This window comes from Schistocerca nitens, chromosome 3, assembly GCF_023898315.1.
Source record: "Schistocerca nitens isolate TAMUIC-IGC-003100 chromosome 3, iqSchNite1.1, whole genome shotgun sequence".
NCBI classification, from domain to species: domain Eukaryota; kingdom Metazoa; phylum Arthropoda; class Insecta; order Orthoptera; family Acrididae; genus Schistocerca; species Schistocerca nitens.
The window spans coordinates 766,822,278-766,842,979 of record NC_064616.1 but is presented as its reverse complement, the minus strand read 5'-3'; the positions used below and the strand labels follow the sequence as shown (position 1 = coordinate 766,842,979).

General features: G+C 41.5%; 1 protein-coding gene across 1 annotated transcript in view; it reads left to right on the top strand.

Moving 5' to 3' along the window:
• The first annotated feature begins 19,605 nt into the window (after nt 1–19,605).
• The window catches only part of LOC126249423 (serine-rich adhesin for platelets-like), a 150,444-nt gene continuing 149,347 nt past the window's right edge, over nt 19,606–20,702 (top strand). Inside the window, exon 1 of the mRNA XM_049951075.1 lies at nt 19,606–19,678. Coding sequence (XP_049807032.1) covers nt 19,606–19,678 — 73 coding nt within the window. The remainder of the gene's footprint in view (nt 19,679–20,702) is intronic.

Below are 20,702 nucleotides of genomic sequence, written 5' to 3'. Positions count from 1 at the left end.
AAACAGTTAATAAATACATTTATTACCATTCACAAAAATATGACTGTTTGGCCTATGTTAGCTTTCTAGGTAATGAGATGTAATGTGAAGAATAAGTAAATATTTATATCTCACTCTGAGATGCTCGCCGACATTCTCTGTATACGACCATATCTGGGTGTGTATGTGATGCCAACCACTGCCGTCTCCATCAGGAGATAACTTCGAGCTGGAGACTGTTCCTGGAGGCCTCCATCGACGCCGATCATCGCCCAGAGCGGGCACACGACTTCGATATCGGTCATACTGGGAGCTACAGTTTGAGTGCCCTGTGGAGTTCTCGGCGGCTCACTACGTTATCCCCCCGTCGATGGCCTCTCCTGCTGAGGAAGCCATACCTTTCTATGTAAGTCTAATTCAATTAGCGATGTCTTACTAGTGGCAGCCGCTCACGTCCACTCGCCACAACTGCTCTCAACCCACGTCACGGCGAAGGAGACAGCATTACTTCCTAACTTCGCATTGCCGTTTCCTCCACACAGTAAACGTCACACCCCCACTCACCACAGCATAATGGTGGCTATAGCTGGGAGATTCAATAATTTATAGTGGCCTGCCCTATTTCAAAGACTTAAGTAGAGTGAATGTCTCTACAACAGCCTAGAAGATTATTGCACAGACAGGCAGTGAACTGGAACACTCTGGAAAGAAAATTGTGAGACATGTCACCAAAGGCTGCCCACAGGGCACTGTTCATGGTTCCGAGTTCTGGGATGTTGGCGTAGAATCACTAGTGAACCAGCTTCACTGTATGACAAGCACTAGAGGCTGCATAGCCGACGCAGATGAACTGCTAATTGTAGTGTCTGCCAATACGAGGGCGAAATTAGAACATAATTGTACGCATTTTCTTGAATCATTCAGTGACTGGAGCGTAGAAAATAAATTAATTACGGCAAACGTAAAACAGTTTATGTGGTACTAAAATAAATATTATCAATATCGAGAAATCCCACAATCAGAATAAATGACGAACCTGTGAGGAGGAAAGAGGTATCCACCTTGGTATACTCATCGACGAAAATCAAAAATTTCATGCACACTTGGTAATCTTTTTTCAGATAGGCATGAAATTCATAAAAAATGTCAAAATTGATCAAAGAAGCTTTCAGCTGTCTCTAAGTTCAATAAAAACGCACCACAACGCAATATGAATTGCTATTGTGGGCTACGGGTCGGAGGTATAGGCTCACCCCTTAGGTTCAGAACAGTAAAGACAGCACAGATTCTTCGAAGGGTACCGAGTATAGTGCTCCTGCACCTGATAGGAGCGTGTAGAATAACACCAATTGTTCCTGGTGATACTAAACTTGCTACCACTGGACTTAACAATAAGAGAGAGGTGCACAATATTGCCTCAAAAATGACGAATATGATAAGGTTAACGGAGGTAGTGGGCGCAAGGGTCATATCGAAGAAGGAAGGCAGACGCTGATAGAATGTGACAAGGAATCTGAGACAGGGCAGAAAACAGTTCCTTGCTAACATAAAAGAAAGATGAAGAACGTCACACTTCTCACCGCCTAAGGGAGCAATATATTTCCTGTCGGGACATGGTCCATATCTCAGCCGTTTACTGAAAATACAACAACAACAACGCACCACAAAACACGTGAATGTTGAGCAATCGGCATCCTGGAGCTCATCATCTGGGACGCTGCCATTTGACAGGACAGGAACGTCTCTGGTAAATGTCGAGCGCCTAGGGCCTCCCGTCGGGTAGACCGTTCGTCGGGTGCAAGTCTTTCGATTTGACGCCACTTCGGCTACTTGCACGTCGATGGGGATGAAATGATGATGATTAGGACAACACAACACCCAGTCCCGGAGCGGTGAAAATCCCCGAGCCAGCCGGGAATCGAACCCGGGCCCTGAGGATTGACATTTCTGTCGCGCTGATCACTCAGCTACCGGGGGCGGACAACGTCTTTGGTAATATACCGGTGTATAGCATAATAAGGAATGAGGAAAATTTTATGTTAAAATATTGTGTTATACTTATGTACCGGGTGTCTCTCCTATGGGTTGTCAGGCGCAATTTCTCTGGTGTTTCCGCAGATATTTGCAGTTTCGGTCTTGTAATGTGTAGCTAGAGTCAGCCCAAACAAATATTGCTCATTACGTCTCTCACGTGACGCTCAGTTTCGACAGAAAGCGTTGTTTTATTTGCCGTTACAAGCAAAATGATTTTTAAATCGAAATTTGACGTACTCTTTCGACAGATTAGTCTAGTGCTATATTCGTTTTGTCGATATGTATTAACAGGGGCAGTAAAACATGAAGAGTAATCTAGTGCTCCAGCAGCTACTAAACAGAGCTTCTGCATGACGGTGTTGTCGCTGCTGGAGTATTCGTTATTCTACGCGTTTTACTGTTCCCGTTAATACATGTCGGCAAAATGAATATCGCATTAAACTAATTTAGGAGCGCTTTGTCGAATGGGTACGTCAAATTCCGATTTAAAAATTATTTCCTTTGCAACGGGAAACAAACCGATGCTTCACGTCGACGTTGGGCGTTGTATGAAAGACGTGACGAGCAGTATTTGTTTGGACTGACTCCAGCTTCACTCCGCAATAACGAAACTGCAAATATCTGTTGAAACATTAGAGGAAACGTGCTGGACGACTGTTAGGAGGGACACCCTTTATACCAATTAACATGCAACATTTGGTCTGTTCTTGTCTCTAGATGACAGAATAAAAGAAAATAGAAAATAAATAAGTAATCAAGCATTTGAAATCGTTGATAGTAGTTACGAAAAATACTCTGCAGCCATCCCGATGGACGTTACCGAAGCATTCGATGAGCTTTGATAGCCGTCATGGCTTGCGAGGTCTACACAAATGAAGTTACTCAAATGTTTGTATAATATTTTCAGAGACTACTGCACTGTAAATAGCAACAAGGACATCCGCTGATACAACAATCACATGAGAAATGGCGAAAGGATGACCTCAGGTGTCTTTATGCTGCCGTGTCCTCTGGGATGCTGTGATGGAAGCACTATTAGAATTTAAAGAGGAGTGCATGATTATGGTTGGCGTCACTGCATATGCGAATGATATGTTTATAGCACTTAATGGAAATGCTAGTGCTCAGATACAACAAAAGTGTAACGCAGCTCTATCCTAGATGCAGCATTGGTACGAACAGAGCAAATTTAAGATTGCCGCAAATAAGACTGTGTACATGCTGTTGAAAGAAAGTTGTTACGAACTTGGAAATCTAGTGTTAGAGTAGATGATGTCCCGTTTAGTAGCAGTTTGGTAAACTAATATTTGGGAATATGTTTAAGTGTGGATGAGACATACAATGCTCACATTGCTTAAGTCTGTGAAAAAGCTTCCAAACTTAAGGACAGAATAACCACTACTGCAACAAAAAATATTATGTTACTATTGAATTTCATTATAGTTTAGCTCTGTAGTCAGTTCTGTACAATTATGTGGTCGTTAAAACTTCAGCAAGTGTGACCTGTTCAAGTCCTCCGAAGGAAGCATTGCAATGTCCTTACAAAGATCTCTGGTGCCTACCAAACGAGATTGGTAGCACGGCTATTAGTTTTACTTAGAATTTACTCGATAGAGATGCAGTTCAGAAGAATGAGTGCCAAATATTAGGGGGAGAAAGGACACTTTAAGAAAGTAAATGCAATAACTAGGAAACTAATTACCGAGAAAAAAGACCTAGAGAAGTGAATGGCAGATGAATGGCAACCCTTCTGCGACAGAACCAGTACATGAAGAGTGTATAGTATTTCATCTGACGTTAGGGAATTTGCAAAAATGAGTGACGTAATTCCTTCAGACAGGATGATTCATACGCTGCCGGGACACGAACCTGTTCCTATTTATCTCTACCGATTGAATAAAGGAAGTAACGACAGATACATTTACGGAGAAACTGGAGCACTGAACATGTAGTGATACAGTTTCTCTATCAAAGGCTGACAGTTGATGCAGAGACACATAGGGATCGTAGTTTGTATGACTCTATATGTGACAAAAAAATGGTTCAAATGGCTCTGAGCACTATGGGACTTAACTTCTAAGGTCATCAGTCCCCTAGAACTTAGAACTACTTAAACCTAACTAACCTAAGGACATCACACATATCCATGCCCGAGGCAGGATTCGAACCTGCGGCCTTAGCGGTCGCGCGGTTCCAGACTGTAGCGCCTAGAACCGCTCGGCCACCCTGGCCGGCTATGTGACAAAGCAAGACCTTCTGTTCTGAGCAGACTATTTTATGGGTTACACATATTCCAGGGGAGAGATAGAAAAGTTTCTTGATCTTCAGGGTCAAGATATCTGCCACAAATTTTGTGTAGTTTTTGGATAGTTGGTATGTTCTTATATTCTTCACATCTACTCAGAAAATTCCAATTAATTTGCACATTCGAGCTTCTCGTCAATGGAACGCTTACTGTGAACACTTTCCATCTTCATCTTGAAAGTGGATGCTCGAATACCACTCTTTCAGCGTAGTATCCTAACCTGTGTAATTTGCAACTTATTGAATTACTCAGTTCAAACATTTGGCAAGCGTGTTCTGTCGCCGCCTACGGTAAGATTGCAGCAATTTCGTCCTCTTCATCATCAATAAATTGAATGACGTTAACAACCAACCGGCGTTACAACTTTCCGTCTTTCCATCGTGTGCCAATAACACACTCTACTTTCAGTTGGGATGATGCCGTACCTATTCACATGACGAAATTAGTTCTCTCTACAACACGGATTACGACGCACTTTCTCGAATAAAAATAAACTTAGTCGTTTTTTATTTAGCTGCTATTAAAGGTATAAAGAAACTGCCGCTATCAGAGAATATTTCCAGTTAATCTATACTTCATTTGCAGCTAATTGTAATCTTTTCAACTTCTGATATGTGCTAAGTTCTAACGAGGATGTAAACAACGTAATATTGACATGTTACAAGTACTGAAGCCATGGTACGATGCGTGGCGAAGGATGCGTTGTAAAGAAGGAAGGAAGATTGGGTTTAACGTCCCGTCGAAATCGAGGTCATTAGTGACGGGAGGGTACGTTGGACCAGAGCTAGTCATTCCTTTTCCCGGTCAGCTTGCAAATAGATCGAGGGACAAACGACTATGTATGTTGTGTCGTCTACTGTGGGAGTCAGTACCGACACAAACAAGGAAGGAGAGAAGTTGAGATGGCCAGTTGTAGGAATCCAGAATGATCTATACGTAACACTTGCAGAGTAACGGAATACTTTATTTCTAAAGAGGAAAGAAACATAATTTAATTTCTCGTGATGAGATGGCTTGATATGCGCCTGTGCCTCCAACATACAATTACTTTTACACACTATTACTACTCGCAGAACGCAGGCTAAGTATCGTATTTCCGTAACTCATTACTGATGCTCTCGAAGTCTGCGACCGAATGGACCCGACCAGCTATGGGCGGCTGGTCAAATCAGAGTTGGCAGAGGGCGCTGAACTCTGTGTACCTGGAGGAGTGGCGCTTACCCGCTCTTTCCATTGATGCGCGGGTTTCACGGCGCTGCGCTAGTCGATAAACAGTCGATGCTTTAGGACTGCACAGTCGATATCCCTCCGAACGAGCCCTAATATCTTTTATCTCATATCTGTGGTCCTTACGCGAAATGTACGTTGGCGGCAGTTCGATCAGTGTGCAGTTAGCTTCAAATGCTGGTTCTCTAAATTTTCTCAATAGTGTTCCTCAAAAACAACGCCGTCTTCCCTCTATGGATTCCTATTTGAGTTCTAAAAGCGTCGCTGTAATACTTGTGTTGACCGAACCTAGCGGTGAGAAATCTATCAATCCGCCTCTGAACTGCTTCGCTGCCTTCCATTAATTCGACCTGTGGGAATACCAAGTACTCGGGCACTACCCAAGAATGGTTCGCACCAGCTTTCTATATGCGGTCTCCCTTACAAATGAACAAAACTTTCCTAAAACTCTCCCAATAAATCGATGTCGACCATTCGCCTTCCCCACTCTAATCCTTACACGCTCGTTCCCTTTCTGATGGTTTTGCAGCGTTAATCGACCTGACTGAAGCGAGTAGCATACTACTAATGCTGTGTTCGAACGTTACTTGATTGTTTTTACTACTCATCTGCGTTAACTTACATTTTTTCTTCATTTAGAGCTAGCTGCCATTCATCACACCAACTATACATTTTCTCTAAGTCATCTTGTGCCATCCTACATTCACTCAACGCCAACACCCTTCCATATGCCACAGAATCATCATCAAATAACCGCAGATTGCTGCCACCCTTCTTTTTCCTTTATGGCATTTCGATTCCTCCCTCCCACAGAGGGGGGTGGGTTGGCTGGCAGGAGCGTAATATGCCACTCTACAGCCTGCAGAAAAGTTAAAAAACATAATGAGAATATAACAAACAAGAAAAACAGGCGATAAAACGGTTACATTGTAAGAAACTGTAAAATGGCGGAAAGTTGTGGAATTTAAAATATAAAAAACACTGCGGCGACGATGCTGATGAAGACACAAAGTAGACAGGCACAATTAAAAAAAAAAAACACGGTGAAAGTCTGGATTCTGTTCCGAGATAAAAAACACAACTAGCGACAGTATGCTGGCTGTTCGCAACACTGATAGGGGACGCACAAGACCCCACAAGACCCGGACCTATGAGGGGGAAAAGGAGGGTGGGGGGGACACAGAAAAGGGGGGGGGGTTAGGCGGACGCGAGAAGGAGTGGGAAAGGCAGTAGATGGGAGAGCAAAAAGGACTTGGGGGGGGGGCTTTCGACACCGTTCCTCACAAGCGTCTTCTAACCAAACTGCGTGCCTATGGAAAATCGCCTCAGTTGTGCGACTGGATTCGTGATTTCCTGTCAGAAAAGTCACAGTTCGTAGTAATAGACGGAAAGTCATCAAGTAAAATAGAAATGTTATAGACCCTCTGTTGTTCCTGATCTATATTAACGACGTAGGAGACAACCTGAGTAGCCCTCTTAGATTGTTTGCAGATGATGCTGTCATTTACCTTCTTGTAATTAGTGTCACAGAGTTTATGGAGGTTACTTATGCTTTCGAGATTAACAGGTGTTTGTGTCAAGAGCTCCTTAAAAAAGGTTCCTGTCTAGCGTATTTTCAAGGTATTTTGGATGTATGCTGTGGCGAAATGATTTAGATAAGATATCTGTATGGTGCGAAAAGTGGCAATGACACTGAATAAAGAAAAGTGTGGAGTTATTCACATCAGTACTAAAAGAAGTCCGCTAAATTTCGATTACGCGGTAAGTCATACAAATCTCAAGGCTGTAAATTCAAGTAAATACTTAGGGATTACAATTATAAATAACCTAAATTGGAACGATGACATAGATAATATTGTGGCTAGAGCAAACCAAAGACTACGATTCATTGGCAGAACACTTAGAAGGTGTAACAGGTCTACTAAAGAGACTGCATATACCGTGCTTGTCCGCCCTATTCTGGAGTACTGCTGTGTGGTGTGGGATCCGCATCATGTGGCACTGGCGGATGACATCGAAAAAGTACAAAGAAGGGCAGCTAGTTTTGAATTATTGCGAAATAGGGGAGATAGTGCCACAGACATGATACGTGAATTGGAGTGGCAATCATTAAAACGAAGGCGTTTTTCTTTGCGATGGGATCTTCTCATGAAATTTCAATCACCAGTTTTCTCCTCCGATTGCGAAAACATTTTGACCATCACGATAAAATAAGAGACATGAGGGCTCGCACAGAAATATTCGAAAGGACGCTTGTAGACATGTTTGGGTCATGCTGATAGATCATGAGCAATTTTTTGTCGTTCCGCACCAAATTCACAATATGTTGATGTACATTTTCCCAAGGTGTGGAGAGTATCTGAGCGTATTCCATAGCTCGTTCGGATGCGGTTTATGGTAGTCCAAATTGCCTGAGACTGGTGAAATCCAAGGGGTTTCTCCTGGATACGGGGTAGTTTCAGACATTGTGGATGATACACTCCTGGAAATGGAAAAAAGAACACATTGACACCGGTGTGTCAGACCCACCATACTTGCTCCGGACACTGCGAGGGGGCTGTACAAGCAATGATCACACGCACGGCACAGCGGACACACCAGGAACCGCGGTGTTGGCCGTCGAATGGCGCTAGCTGCGCAGCATTTGTGCACCGCCGCCGTCAGTGTCAGCCAGTTTGCCGTGGCATACGGAGCTCCATCGCAGTCTTTAACACTGGTAGCATGCCGCGACAGCGTGGACGTGAACCGTATGTGCAGTTGACGGACTTTGAGCGAGGGCGTATAGTGGGCATGCGGGAGGCCGGGTGGACGTACCGCCGAATTGCTCAACACGTGGGGCGTGAGGTCTCCACAGTACATCGATGTTGTCGCCAGTGGTCGGCGGAAGGTGCACGTGCCCGTCGACCTGGGACCGGACCGCAGCGACGCACGGATGCACGCCAAGACCGTAGGATCCTACGCAGTGCCGTAGGGGACCGCACCGCCACTTCCCAGCAAATTAGGGACACTGTTGCTCCTGGGGTATCGGCGAGGACCATTCGCAACCGTCTCCATGAAGCTGGGCTACGGTCCCGCACACCGTTAGGCCGTCTTCTGCTCACGCCCCAACATCGTGCAGCCCGCCTCCAGTGGTGTCGCGACAGGCGTGAATGGAGGGACGAATGGAGACGTGTCGTCTTCAGCGATGAGAGTCGCTTCTGCCTTGGTGCCAATGATGGTCGTATGCGTGTTTGGCGCCGTGCAGGTGAGCGCCACAATCAGGACTGCATACGACCGAGGCACACAGGGCCAACACCCGGCATCATGGTGTGGGGAGCGATCTCCTACACTGGCCGTACACCACTGGTGATCGTCGAGGGGACACTGAATAGTGCACAGTCCATCCAAACCGTCATCGAACCCATCGTTCTACCATTCCTAGACCGGCAAGGGAACTTGCTGTTCCAACAGGACAATGCACGTCCGCATGTATCCCGTGCCACCCAACGTGCTCTAGAAGGTGTAAGTCAACTACCCTGGCCAGCAAGATCTCCGGATCTGTCCCCCATTGAGCATGTTTGGGACTGGATGAAGCGTCGTCTCACGCGGTCTGCACGTCCAGCACGAACGCTGGTCCAACTGAGGCGCCAGGTGGAAATGGCATGGCAAGCCGTTCCACAGGACTACATCCAGCATCTCTACGATCGTCTCCATGGGAGAATAGCAGCCTGCATTGCTGCGAAAGGTGGATATACACTGTACTAGTGCCGACATTGTGCATGCTCTGTTGCCTGTGTCTATGTGCCTGTGGTTCTGTCAGTGTGATCATGTGATGTATCTGACCCCAGGAATGTGTCAATAAAGTTTTCCCTTCCTGGGACAATGAATTCACGGTGTTCTTATTTCAATTTCCAGGAGTGTAGTTTTGATGCCAACAACGTTTCCATCCATCGATGGCACTGAGTCCATTTCCAGTACGAGTCCTGTTTTAATAAAAGTGTGATGTCTTCATCTAAATCTTTTTCGCTCCACAGGGAATACGTCATTCAGTAGTGGAAGGTCAGAGTTATCAACAGTCTTCTGGTATTCTCATAGTAGCGCACTCTTCCGCCTGATATGAGGAGGTGGAATGTGACTTGAGATAGATATCCTGTATGTGGGATTAGATCGTATTGATCTATTAATAATGCCCGTGGCTTCGTTAAATTGTTCATCTCTCGTTTTCATTATGGACTGTTAAGCCAGACAGACGCACAATACCCTGCTGTTGAGTGTGCTGATACTCGAAGAATATCTACTAACGGTCTCCAATTAGTGCCACAGAGTTTATGGAGGTTACTTATGATTTCGAGATTAATGGGTGTTTGTGTCAAGAGCTCGTTAAAAAAGGTTCCTGTATAGCTTATTTTCAAGGTATTTTGGATGTATGCTGTGGAGAAGTTTGTCTCCCTCATCAATGACTCTGTGTGCCAATCTATTGGACAGATGAAAATATGCAACTTCTGCTTTATTTAAGTTATGTTGTAACTTAAATATACGGAAATATTGGCTTGAGGGGTCTATACCAGAGGTAAGGATTTCTGCAGTTGTTTCGAAGGTGTTTTGTTTGGTAGCTATTGTTCAGTCATCCACAAAGCCACACTTTCCAGACTTTGTTGGTGAAATATCACATATATATATCTCAAAGCTCTGCTGGCTAAAATGAATTTATCATAAGGCATGGGCTCCCACGGTTTCTTTTTAGGATCCTCCAGCTATAAATTTTTGACCTGTTATCATGATACATTTGGGATGATGGATGTATATTACAGTGGTGGAAATTAGTATACAGGCACGTGGTTATTTGTGGGAAACGTATTTACGTATCTGGTATTGCACGCATTTCCCCCGTACAGTTTACGACAAAGTAAAATAAAATACATATTCATTTAGGCATTAGAATTAGACAAAGTGCTTCAAAATAAAAAAAGGCCATCTTTCGGGTAGGAAGGGGCGGACGTTGGTATAAAGGCAGATCCGCCAGATGAATTACACAGTGGTGAATGTGAATAGTTCGCTACAGTTACAATTTGGAGGTGTGTCTGCTAATTTTTATGGCAGTTGTGATAATGCCACGTAGAAAACCTCCGTCCGGTGTCGAACAAGCAAGTATTAAGGCGTACAAGGAAATCGGCCTGTCTAATAGTCAGATTGCTAAGAAGTAAGGGCGTTCCAGTTGTGTTATTGATAATTTTGTCAGACTTGGTGCGCAGTATGGCAAATATGGTAAATATAGCCAGACACGAAATTTGTCAGCATCAGATGCGTGTTTGATTCTGCGTAAAACAAACGTCAGTGGCTTGTGTTCCTCTCAAATCATGTCTGATTTGCAGTTATCAGTCACTTCCGGACATATTAGACAAATCCTGGCTCGGAATGCGAATTTGACATTCAAGAAACGGCTCCATAAAACCCCTTTAAACAACACGCATAAGGACGCTCGACTGAAGTCTGTGGAAGACTGTGTGTCGTGGACCACATAAAGGACCAAAGTAATTTTAAGTGGTGAGAAGAAGTCTGATTTGGATGGGCCAGATCGTTTGCAGTATTATTGACGTGATTTCTGTACAGAAAAACACCTTCGGATGAATAGAAAGTTTGGCGATGGCAGCGTTATGACCTGGGCAGCATTTTGTGCTGAAAGCACGTCCAACGTTGCATGAGTGCACCCCAAAAGAAGTCCAATGATTATATAAGAATGCTGGAAACTGAATTGGTTGGTATGTATGAGGAATTTGACGGTGATAATTTACGATTCCAACACGATCACTCTGTGATCCACAGGTCTGCCAAGGCAGAGTCATGATTCCAAGATAAAGGAATTTCATTTCTGAGCTGGCTACCGAGAAGTCTGGATTTAAATTCCATTGATAATATACGGGGGATCCTAGGACGACGTGTTTATCGCAACGGACGACAGTTTGAGACTGTGTCCGAGCTGAAAACTGCGATTCGAATGGAGTGGACCTCAGCCTCGGAAGAAGAGATCACTGCCGTATGCAATCTATACCTAAGAGGATTTTCGCAGTTATTAAAAACAATGGAGCTTTGACTAAATACTAAGTCGCCGTTGTGATGTATTTACAGCCTACGTTAGGTTATTCTGACAACAATTCGTAAGTGTCTTTATATCAAGTTTCACCCCTAATGTTGTCTTCTTTCTTAAAATTTCTTAAGTACCTATGCTAGTGGCAATATGAGAATGTATTTGTTTTGTTTTGTTGTAAATTATATGGGAAAATGCGTTAAATACCAAAAAAACATATGTAATAATCTTTTTTTTCCCAAATAACCGTGTGTCTTTATACTAATTTCCACCGCTGTATTAGATAACCTGGCCTTGGTCATCTCTAATCCGATGTATTGCCACAAACAGCTTGGGTAATGTATCCTAGGAATGTAATGCGTTTCTTCCGGTAGAAACCAGTTTCAATAGATTTTCCAGCTTATTCACACTTGTAGGCAAACTAATTACTTTCCGATAGATCATATCAACGAAATCAGGCGTAGGAAAAACGATACACTCCCCTTGAGGGTACATTTTCTTTACTTCTTCAGAATACAGTTAGTGACATATCTACTTAAGCAACAATAATAATTACCACTGTCCCTGTATGCACTCCTTACCATTTTACATCCTTCTTTCCAACCGGATCTCTTTCATTTCCCAGTATTCTTAGCTGGTGCAGTCTCCATAAATTTCCTTTCCCCGTAACTCGCTATATCAGAAAACATATATTTTGTGCTCCTACAAATTCTTTTTATATCTGCCACAATCATTATTGTTGTTATTGTCATTACTATTATTATTATTATTATTTCTTTCTTTTCTCAGACGTTATGTCTCCTCAAAAATGGAAAGTGACGCGGACCTTGATCAAGCGTGACTTCCTTTTAACTGTACGGTATATGTTATATTGCATTTAGGAACTTTCGGGTAATTGAACATGTATCAATAATTACGGATTTCTGTAGTTGTATATATAAGTTTGTATGTAGCTGTATTGCATTGATGTACTGGTGGATATTGTGTGGTATGACTCCTGTAGTTGATAGTATAATTGGTATAATGTCAACTTTATCCTGATGCTACATGTCCTTGACTTCCTCAGCCAGTTGGATGTATTTTTCAATTTTTTCTCCTGTTTTCTTTTGTATATTCGTTGTATTGGGTATGGATATTTCGATTAGTTGTGTTAATTTCTTTTTTTTATTGGTGAGTATGATGTCAGGTTTGTTATGTGGTGGTGTTTTATCTGTTATAATGGTTCTGTTCCAGTATAATTTGTAGTCATCATTCTCCAGTACATTTTGTGGTGCATACTTGTATGTGGGAACATGTTGTTTTATAAGTTTATGTGGTAAGGTAAGCTGTTGATGTATTATTTTTGCTACATTGTCATGTCTTCTGGGGTATTCTGTATTTGCTAGTATTGTACATCCGCTTGTGATGTGATCTACTGTTTCTATTTGTTGTTTGTAAATTCTGCATTTATCTGTTGTGGTATTGAGATCTTTAATAATATGCTTGCTGTAATATCTGGTGTTTAGTGTTTGATCCTGTATTGCAATCATGAATCCTTCCGTCTCACTGTATATATTGCCTTTTCTTAGCCATGTGTTGGATGCGTCTTGATCGATGTGTGGCTGTGTTAGATGATACGGATGCTTGCCATGTAGTGTTTTCTTTTTCCAATTTACTTTCTTCGTATCTGTTGATGTTATGTGATCTAAAGGGTTGTAGAAGTGGTTATGAAATTGAACTAGTGTAGCCGATGTATTTATATGAGTGATTGCTTTGTGTATTTTGCTAGTTTCTGCTCGTTCTATAAAGAATTTTCTTAAATTGTCTACCTGTCCATAATGTAGGTTTTTTATGTCGATAAATCCCCTTCCTCCTTCCTTTCTGCTTAATGTGAATCTTCCTGTTGCTGAATGTATGTGATGTATTCTATATTTGTGGCATTGTGATCGTGTAAGTGTATTGAGCTCTTCTAGGTCTGTGGTACTCCATTTCACTACTCCAAATGAGTAGGTCAATATTGGTATAGCATAAGTATTTATAGCTTTTGTCTTGTTTCTTGCTGTCACTTCTGTTTTCAGTATTTTTGTTAGTCTTTGTCTATATTTTTCTTTTAGTTCTTCTTTAATATTTGTATTATCTATTCCTATTTTTTGTCTGTTTCCTAGATATTTATAGGCATCTATTTTTTCCATCGCTTCTATGCAGTCGCCGTGGTTATCCAATATGTAATCTTCTTGTTTAGTGTGTTTTCCCTTGACTATGCTATTTTTCTTACATTTGTCTGTTCCAAAAGCCATATTTATATCACTGCTGAATACTTCTGTTATCTTTAGTAATTGGTTGAGTTGTTGATTTGTTGCTGCCAGTAGTTTTAGATCATCCATGTATAGCAAATGTGGGTATGTTCCAGTAATATTGTATCCATAATTTGTATTATTTAGCATGTTGGATAGTGGGTTCAGAGCAAGGCAGAACCAGAAAGGACTTAATGAGTCTCCTTGGTATATTCCACGCTTAATCTGTATTGGCTGTGATGTGATATTATTTGAATATGTTTGGATATTAAGTGTGGTTTTCCAATTTTTCATTACTATGTTTAGGAACTGTATCAATTTAGGATCTACTTTGTATATTTCCAATATTTGTAGTAACCATGAGTGGGGTACACTATCAAAAGCTTTTTGGTAATCAATGTATGCGTAGTGTAGCGACCTTTGTTTAGTTTTAGCTTGATATGTCACCTCTGCATCTATTATCAGTTGCTCTTTACATCCTCGTGCTACTTTGCAACAGCCTTTTTGTTCTTCATTTATAATTTTGTTCTGTGTTGTATGTGTCATTAATTTCTGTGTAATGACTGAAGTTAATATTTTGTGTATTGTTGGTAGGCATGTTATGGGGCGATATTTAGCTGGGTTTGCTGTGTCTGCTTGATCTTTAGGTTTCAGATAAGTTATTCCAGGTGTAAGTGTATCAGGGAATATGTATGGGTCTGCAATGTAACTGTTAAATAATTTAGTTAGATGTGAATGTGTTGAGGTGAACTTCTTTAGCCAGAAATTTGCTATTTTATCATTTCCAGGGGCTTTCCAATTGTGCGTAGAATTAATTGCTTGGGTGACTTCATGTTGCAAAATTATCACTTCAGGCATTTGCGGTATCATCTTGTATGTGTCTGTTTCTGCTTGTATCCACCGTGCATGCCTGTTATGTTGTACCGGGTTTGACCATATGTTGCTCCAGAAGTGTTCCATGTCTGTTATGTTTGGTGGGTTGTCTATTTTAATGTGTGTGTTATCTATTGTCTGGTAAAATTTCTTTTGGTTTGTGTTGAATGTTTGGTTTTGTTTCCTTCTATTTTCACTTTTTTTGTATCTCCTAAGTCGTTTGGCCAATGCTTGTAATTTCTGCTTCTTTTCATCTAATTGCTCTATCGCTTCTTGTTGTGAGATTTTACCTAACCTTTTTCGTTTTTTTTTCTGACATTTCATTTCTTATAAATTGTGTTAGCCGTCCGATGTCTTTTCTCAGTTTTTCTATCCTGATCTGTAGCCTGTGTTGCCATGCTGGTTTTGTGGGTTTCTTCTGTGTGTTGGTTGGTTCTGATCTCTGCCTAGTGTGTATATTTAGTGTAGTGAGTGCTCCTATATAAACCAGTAGTTGTAACTCTTCCATAGTTGTGTTTTCATTTTTTTTGTGGTGTATGATTGTGTTGATAGTTTTTATTGTTGTTTCGACTTGTGGGTTATTTGGCGGTCTATGCAAGAATGGTCTAATGTCTGTATTTGTGTCTTTGTATTCTATATATGTCAGCTGAAATTTTTCTTCTATATCTAACATGTGTGTCACTTCGTGTTCTATTTGAGCTTGTTCTGGTGGCTGTCTTAAGATTTCGTTTTCCTCTGATTGTTTAATTGATGCGTGTTGTACTTTGTTTGTTTGCTCTGGGATGTTTGAGTCCATTACTGTATTTTCTTCTTCTTCTGATTGCACATTATTTTGTTCTAGTATTTGTTGTACTTGTTGTTTGATGTTTTCTAATTCTGACTGGGGTATCCTGTTATTTTTGATTATTACACGGATCTGATCAGCTAGTCGTTGTTCTGTTAAAAAGTTTAATTCTGGGTATCTGGTAATAAATATTGTGTATACTTGTGATCTGTATCCAGTTGTGTTGGTTCCTAGGTTTGTTGCTTGGTAATAACAGAACATGAGGTGTCGATTAACTTCATCTGACCATCTCATCCTCTGTCTTTGTTTTCCTTCTAGGGTGGTTGCAGGAAGCATATCCTACAAAACACCTTTATTTGAATTTAAATCATTTTCCAGTTGGCTAGCAGTGTCGTTACCATTGTGGGCGGGCATAGGGTTCAAGCGTCGTCCCCGACCATGACGGCGCTTGTCCGAGGCTTCTTTAGTTCTGTCCTGAACCAACTAATCACACTAAAAGGGGGGTTAGCCCTATTAGTGGTTTGTTCTTTTCGTCGCCTTTTACGACTGGCAGAACATACCGGAGGCCTATTCTTTTCCCGGGCCTCCACGGGGTTTATTATTATTATTATTATTATTATTATTACTATTAGTGACAGCGGCAGCGGTGGTACAATTACGGCCAGTATTAACTTTATTAATTCATAGTCAGAATTATTTACTCACATTTTCACTATAGACACCCAGACTATGAGTTATATTAAAATTTTGATTTCGTAATAACTATGATGCAAAAAATGTAGTGTATGTGTGAAACCCTTGTCCGGTGTAAGAGAGGGGCTGACGGCCCTAATCAAATCGGGTTAAATAAATAAATAAAATATATAAATAGACGCCTCAACGCTGCACTAAGGCCAATGAGTTTCATCATGTTCGCTATACCGTCACAAATCCGTTCTGTTCTGTGTTCTATAGGCTACTTGTCTGTAGAGTCGCTCGCCACGCTCCGCTTGCTGCTGCCTGTGCCCGATATAGCAGCTCGCGATGTCTGACTCTTGCTGCTCAGCTGACATAGAGCGACCACCGACTCGTACTCACGAGGAGAATATGGCCAGTACCACAGTCCGATTTCCCAAAAATCAGTGGAAGAGGAGTCAAAATAAGCGAACACATGTCTCGACCGCTTCTGAGAAAACAATGGTCAAAGTTTTCAGCGTAATTTAAACGTCTTTTAGCGCGCGATAGTGTCAGACGAGATGGTAGGACAGTGGCTAGCATCTACGCCTCTCACTTTATCATCCTGTGTTCGAAACCAGATTATTGATTTTACTTATTTTCTTTTATTTTTTAATTTCTCTGCCCATGTCCATAGAAGATTATTACACTAATGTTCCTTATCAAGTTAGGGGATACAAGGGTGTTGTAAAATTACAACTGGGTTCCATAATAAGTGTGACACATTTGTTATACAACATATATGTTTATGATATTTTCACGGATTACAATCCTTTTATATTCTCATATTCTTACGTTTCATTCTTATATCTGTCTTATATTAATTCTCACTTATTATTCTTATGTTCATGCTACAGGATGATACTGTCGTAGAAACATTCGAAACATAGAAATTTCGCACATCATGAGCATAATGTAAAAGCACGTTTCGCACTGTGACATTTCTTTGCGTGAATTTTACTCGTTAAAGAAACGTGCTTAATATTGTTGAAGATTTCACGCGTTGGCAATACTTTCACGGCAAACCACGCATAACGGATCAGTTTACCGAAAACAGGCGCTTGCAACTGGTTATGAATGAAGACGATCTACAGGAATTTCACCGAAAACAATTTCAAATAATTTTCTCATTCATTTATTGTTTTTTCTGTAGTAATCTTCTACAAACATGGATAGATAAATGAAAAACTAACGTAAAAATAATAATCGAATTTCAAACACGGGACATAAAAGTACGAAGCCGTGATGCTAGCCACTGTGCCACCACTTCGGCTGAAGTAGATGCTCGCTAAAAATCACATATAGTATCTCGAAAACTTTGACTGTCATTTTCTCAGAAACGGTCGAGTATCTGCGGAGAAGCCAAGACAAGCATTTACTTATTTTGACCTGTCTTCTACTGGGCGAAATTTGTGGGAAATGGAGTTATGGCACTTGCCGTGTTTTCCCCGTTAGCATCAATGAGAGAACGACGACCCATCCCCGCTCGCAACGGCCGTTTGCATACAAAAAGTGAAAAACTCGTCCTGCATTTTTACCGACAGTTTCTATCAGAAAATGCCCACTCAGATAAATAACACTTCTAGTAGTTGTGTATGCATGCGTCCCTTGCCAGCAACGACACTTGCCTCATCGTAATTTTAATATGAAGCCAACGTCAAGTCACAGCCGACTCGGCAACCGTCTCGACATTGCCGTATTTAGTACAAATAAGTTTCTAAATGTAAACTTTTCAATTAAGTTTCCACGTAATTGGACTCAAATTTCACCCATAGCCTACAAGAAACACAATACTTCTTCAGCCCATTACATGCTACGATCTTCTGCACACTCATCCTATTGAAGAAGTACTACGAGTCATTCTCGCATTTGAATGCAGTACAGCACTTGACTCTGTAAAGAGCTGTGAATTCTTTCAAACATCCCCGAATCATCTCATAGAGCTCGACAAGGACATAAAATTCGCTACTACAATTTTTCAGCCGTATCAGTAGCACAGCTGTACACTTCACATTTGAGATACCACCAGAGAGAAAAATCTAGAGAACTGAGATCGAGGAGATCAAGATACATTCTTTTACATAAAACCTGGCTGGCTGCCGGCCGCTGCAGAGTCTAACTCTGCGCCGATCGTGACATGGGACAAATAACATGGCCATGCCGATAATTCTCTAAGTTCAGCTGTTTGCACAATATGGCAACACTGTAGACTGCATCAGTTTCTGAAAGAAGTCTTTTCTTCTGTTTGAGGAGTTACGTTACATCTGTAGTCTGTAGATGAAGCGTTCAGATGTATTTGGAGACTTTCATATCTCAAAGAGGACTTCATTTTCTTTCTTTCTTTCTTTTTTTAGTACTTCTCCTTCATTACAGTCCTGCACAGACTTCAGTTTGAAGGTAGTTCCTGTCGTTAAACGAATAATTCTAATTTTCAAGGGAAGAATTTACTTTCCTTCGCACTGAAGAATATGTTTTTAGTTTCTTACAAGAGTTTATTTTGTCTCCAGAAACTTCAGCACACAGAAGATTTTAGCTTTCGAGCTGAGACTACTTCTAAAGGGGGACATTTAGTTTGGTGTTTTCTGTTACGTGCCATAAGAGTCACACGTCCTTCATTCAGAGTATGAAGCCGCGATGAGGAAAAATGCCACAAAGGGACAGGAAAACTGGAGAACTTATTTTGTTCAAATGTTGAAATGAGTGTGAGTTCCTAAGGGACCAAACTGCTAAGGCCATCGGTCCCTAGACTTACTCACTACTTATAGTATCTTAATCTAAGAACAACACACACACACCCATGCCCAAGGGAGGACTCGAACCTACGGCGGAAGGGGCCGCGCAATCCGTGACATGGCGCCTCAAACTGCACGGCCACTCCGCGCGGCTACTTATTTTGTCTGCAGGATTTTTCACAGCGGAGAGGGAATCAGCTGCCGAAGGAGAGGGGACAAAAAGACAAATATCCACTTAACGTACTCGGTCACCGACTTGATTCAGCTGCTAAACACCCAGGCGTCACTGCTGCAGTGGTATTTTCAGAGCTAATGACTGGAAATTATGAGTACTCGGAACCAGATAACCGGCCTTGGGAAATAATTCGGAAGTGATGCTCTGTGGCGACTGACAGGTCGGAATGTCCTAGAAAAGATAGAAGCTGTTGTCGGTCTTCTGGAGATATGTGTCCCAGAAGAATGTGAAGAGCAACGAATAGGCGCTTTCGTAGACCTCGGAGGGTGGGCGAGCGGGCGGGATTATCTGTTTGCGCGATATGCCGTCACAGACTAACTGTCCGGCGATCTGTATCACTAGATAAGCGTACCACAGATCTGCACAAGCGCCAGGCCACGCCGCGATGCGTGCTCGTCCGCTGCTGTTGCTCCTGCTGCTGCTGCGGTTGCTGGCGCTATGCGCCAGTGAGGCCGGTGGTAAGTACAATTGACGTTCCAAGCAAAATATTCACACTTCTGTTTTCACTCGCTTATTTTTCCTGACAAATGAATTGGAACAGGTCAACCTGAAATCAAATGCTTACGATATACATTAGGAACCAAGTATGCCGATTTGTTGATAGGAGTCTAATAAAGCTTCATAATGAAAGTTTCACTTCCCATTATACTACCAGCAGTCACCTAAATGCTACGGGGCATGTTTCAGAATGAATCTAGATGGATACCACGGGTCACATTACCATTATCAAATAACTATCCAGACCATAACCAGTTAATAACTGTAGTTACGCTGCATCATATTTTCACTAAGTTTACTTTTTATATATTTTGGGTGTTTTAATTTTTCCGATCGATTTCTGAATCCTTCATAGCGCCTTGCGCATCCTTTAGCCCGAAATATAGCTTTTTTTTTGTTCACACAGTATTTGGAAACATCATAATACGTCACACAGGAAACTGGATGTAAAATAATTTTACATAAATTTTAAGAATCTTCTCGAAACATTAGGCTACGGAAAGAAATGTTCATTAGTACTACGCACAGATGCTCAGTTCGTATTTTCATTTATTTTTGTTCAAATAATGGACTATACTTCGGTCTCAAACGTCGGCTGCTAGGAATAGTAACATACCCTGTGTTCTTTTCTTTCTTCCTGAAGCAGGGGCTGGACCGCTTTAAGAATAGTTTATTACATATCAGCACTTATGGATGACGCTACCACATGATCGAGTTCGATTTAACCTGTTACGGAGAGCGCTTACCATCAGACCCATAAATACATCTTTTAAATAAAATGAAAATCCTAATTCCTTTGTGGAACTTTGTATAATGTGTTTACGCACATATAAGAATTATCTCTTTTCTAATGAATTATATTAGGTTTCATAATAATCCAGCAGAAATACGAAAGTCCGTTACATATTACCATTTGATCATTAAAGCTTTCAGGACGTTTGGATATGTCAGAAAAGACCAAATGTCTTAGAAAGAAATGACATT